Source organism: Lygodium microphyllum, chromosome 24 (assembly GCF_053477565.2).
Source record: "Lygodium microphyllum isolate KBCC chromosome 24, Lygodium_microphyllum_v1.1.10, whole genome shotgun sequence".
NCBI lineage: Eukaryota > Viridiplantae > Streptophyta > Polypodiopsida > Schizaeales > Lygodiaceae > Lygodium > Lygodium microphyllum.
Window position 1 is genome coordinate 78,603,098 of NC_141158.1, and position 3,617 is coordinate 78,606,714.

The window sequence follows — 3,617 nt, forward strand, 5'->3', positions numbered from 1 at the left end:
ACGAACTTAACGATGAAATTTATCCAAAATGTGGAAAATTTTGCTTTCAGATTAGGAGAGAAACTAGAAGAGTTGAAGTATAACAACTTAGGAATGCCAATATCTAGTGGAATCATCGCCAATAGATTGGGTGGCATTATAGGAAATTTAAACAATATGTTAACCACCTTGACATAAAGCATGTGCCACATAGAACAAGTAGAAGGTAAGCTTTGACTCGAGTGAGCAAAGGAGATTGCTTTTTAAATTTCAAAGAAAGTACATGGACATCTTCTAATGCCACCAAAATATACCATTGTTTCATAAGACACTCACACATGCGTGTAGCATATATCATAGCAAGATGTAATCTTGATTTGAGTGAAATTGCATTTGTTTTCCAATTGTGGAGAAATCACAATATCATCTTCTAATGCAAGAATTAGAAAAGCACCCACTATTTCACCTTGACACTTTAAAGCTCTTATGAAATATAGGTTAAGCATGAGATGTATTTGTTGGTGCACTAACTCTAAAGCATGCCCCACATAGTGGGTATTGCAATTGATACTCTTTTGCATATTCCCTAACACTAAAGTTGGTACGATTTTTAGGAGCCTTCAAATATACGTCCTCATTCTGAAAATTTAGGTGTATCAATGTTAGTAACCATAGTCATTTTGCATTGTCCCAAATACATAATGTAAATCATGTTTATGGCAAGCAAAACTAACTGCTGCCTTACTTGTTTCAAAATCAAGATGTAGTACCGATGTGTTCCACATGGGGGATTAGGTGGTTGGTAAGTTACAACTTCATCATCTTTGTCTGCAAAAAAGGTTATAAGGAAGTATATATTTATAGCAATGAAAGGTTACCAAATCATTGTAGAATAAGTAGATGTTTTACTATTGATAAATAAAAAATTTGAAAGCTTATAAGATGACAATCCTAGCATATTTTTAGGAGCAGCAAAAAAAAAACCCTTTTGGTAATCTTTAAATATTAAGGTTCAAAACTAATAGAAAACTATTATTTTATTTTGAATTATGTTGGTTTGCCATCGCAAAAGTAGCATGAAATGCTAGAGACTCCTACACTCGAATTGAAAAGGTAATCAAAAGTTGAAGTTAATAAAATAGCTATGTTGTGTACCACAAACAAGGCCATGAATGGGTTTTGGTCCACACACACACACACACACGGGGGAAGAAGTGAGTTCTTACATGGTGGGAATGAACAAAGGTTGCTACAAGACATATCCACACATTCCAAGTTTTGTACCTAAGTTGAGTAAGATTTGAAAAGTAGTTTCATGTACTAACAATTGTATCACAATAAACTCATTGAAATTGTTAATATGAGGTAACTACAAAGAGATGATGGAGCCTATACGATGTGAGGGCACCAAATTGAAAAGGAAGTCAGTAAATAAAGCCTTTGCATGTAAGAGGAGTAAATAAAAAAGGAACCAAGTGCAACCACTTGATTGAATATGTGAAGATCACATGAACCTAAGTGAAAACCTTGAAAAGATCGACACATTTGCAAAGTCCTAATATTTACATAGGAATAATAGTATTTAAGGACTAATTTGCATTGCCATATTGGGTTTCTAATAACATGGGCTATGTCATATTGGTTGACATAGTTTGTACTAAAGGTTTATGCTAGACACTCTAGTTGAAAGTCCTAGGAGATTGAAGGTCCTAATGGCATGCAGCATTTGACATAGTTTCTATTGAAGGTTTATACTAAAGATAGTTTCTACTAAATGTAGCCTAGAGTTCCTAATTGAAAGTCCCAAGAAATTGAAGGTTATATTGCCATAAAGAATTTGACAAATTCAACCACTTTTTCTAATTTTTGAATAAAACAGAATAACTACATAACACATTCAATACCTTTAGTGTAATATCTTAAGGACTACAATTACGTACATAATAGGTTTGCTAAACTATACTCTTATGAAATAATTGAGAACTTAATTTTTACCCTACTTGATATTAAACAAAGCAAACCAAACAATTAAGCCATTATTTTCATGATGTTTGATATTAAACTTGCACGATGCCCTCAGGCCTAGAGGCACCTCTGAAAGAAAGCAAACCATAGAAGTGCTGAACTTGTAGTTTTGCCGCCCCCCCTAGACACTTGCTTATGCGACGAGGAGGGCTACTTACATTGGACACCAATAGAGATGTTGTAGTTTGCCCTAGACACTTGTTTGTGAAGGGGGGCGCCAAGGAATACTTGCCTTTGACAGCGAGAGAGATGTTGGCGACGATCCAGTGGAGGTAATTGCGGATATCCGGGTAGGACGGGCAGTGGGCGTCGGGGTCGACCATGAGCAGCGTGAACCCACCCTTAGGGAAGTGGGCTTGGGGGAGGTCGAGGCGCACACGCGGGCGTTCCTGCGTGCGGTTGAGGGGCAGGAGCTGGCCCTCCAGCACGCGGGTGCCGCGGAAGAAGAGGGTGAGGTTGCAGGTGGGGGCTCCAAAGGCATCCATCCATGGGGAGAGGGCCTCACATGGGGCATTCTCGGAAGGATAACCAGCAGAATATGAGGAGGAGGATGGTGATGATATTGCGCTGGTCAGGAGTGTGATAATCAGCAGCACTGCAGAGAGCAGCACCTGCAAAGACATGGCTGCGAGCTTGTGGGTCGCCATCTCTCTCTCTCTCTCTCTCTCTCTCTCTCTCGGAGTCTCAGTGTTCACTTCTCATGGATCTCTCGGTGCTATAAATGCTTGTGGGTCGCCATATCTCTCAGACTCCAGAGTCTCAGTGTTCACTTCTCATGGATGTATCCATCGAGAGTCGATACAGCCTGCTGGCTTATGGAAGATGGCTTCGTCTTTTAAGATTCACAAAAATATACTATCCTAAATTAGGCTCCAGCTTTGAGTAACTTCCAATTGGATGCTATCTTTGAGATTGGTGCATGATTGACTAAAATAAAAATAGAAATATTTTTTCCATTGCTATCAATCAATGTATCAAACACGAGACCACTATATAAATAATGTTCAAAAAACTTAGCTACATGGCATTAACTTATTCTAAAATTAACAATACTTTATGTAAATCATTTTTCGAGAATACATGAGCTGCATATGGCATTAACTTATTCTATTCTTTTTAGTGATCCTGAGCTCACAATCATTGGCAACATACAACATACATAATAGAGTTTCTAAAATTAAGAATGCTTGATATAAATCGTTTTTTGGGAAAGCAACATAGAACACATAATAGAGCTTCTAAAATTAACTAACTGCTTGATGTAAATTGATTTTTGGCAATACATTTGTGAATACCTTTTCAAAATCTATTTGCAAAATTTGCATATCGAAACACACACACACACACACACACATAGAGCAAATTTTACAACTTGCATTGAATTACTACAATTTACAATGCATGTAGAAATTATGAAATTTTTAGCCTTCATCTCATATACCTTTGCCTTTGCATTACTTACATCATGCAAAACAACTAAAGCTCATCCTAAGGAGCTTTCTAACATTCCAAGGCACAAGGCAACATTCATCTCATTTTCCTGTGCTACCTCTAAGCTAGTTCTAACAAGCAAGAGAAATCTCAAAGCTTACTATCCTAGAAGGTTACCTATC

At 37.4% G+C, this 3,617-nt stretch overlaps 1 protein-coding gene across 1 annotated transcript; it reads right to left on the reverse strand.

Moving 5' to 3' along the window:
- Positions 1 to 219: 219 nt before the first annotated feature.
- Positions 220 to 2,783, reverse strand: LOC148015271 (protein MOTHER of FT and TFL1-like). Its single transcript, XM_087665391.1, has 3 exons — positions 2,237 to 2,783; positions 725 to 807; positions 220 to 618 (listed from the first exon to the last, which is right to left on the reverse strand). The coding sequence occupies exons 1-3, from the start codon at positions 2,649 to 2,651 to the stop codon at positions 478 to 480; spliced, it is 639 nt and encodes a 212-aa protein (XP_087521517.1). The 5' UTR covers positions 2,652 to 2,783; the 3' UTR covers positions 220 to 477.
- Positions 2,784 to 3,617: the final 834 nt, after the last annotated feature.

Excerpts from the sequence above, each read along its gene's own strand:
- LOC148015271 (XM_087665391.1), bottom strand. The coding sequence starts at position 2,651 with ATGGCGACCCACAAGCTCGCAGCCATGTCTTTGCAGGTGCTGCTCTCT. Across the intron at positions 808-2,236 it reads CATCTCTCTCGCTGTCAAAG|ACAAAGATGATGAAGTTGTA; the intron begins GCAAGTATTCCT and ends CCTTTTTTGCAG. Across the intron at positions 619-724 it reads ACATCTTGATTTTGAAACAA|AATGAGGACGTATATTTGAA; the intron begins GTAAGGCAGCAG and ends CTAAATTTTCAG.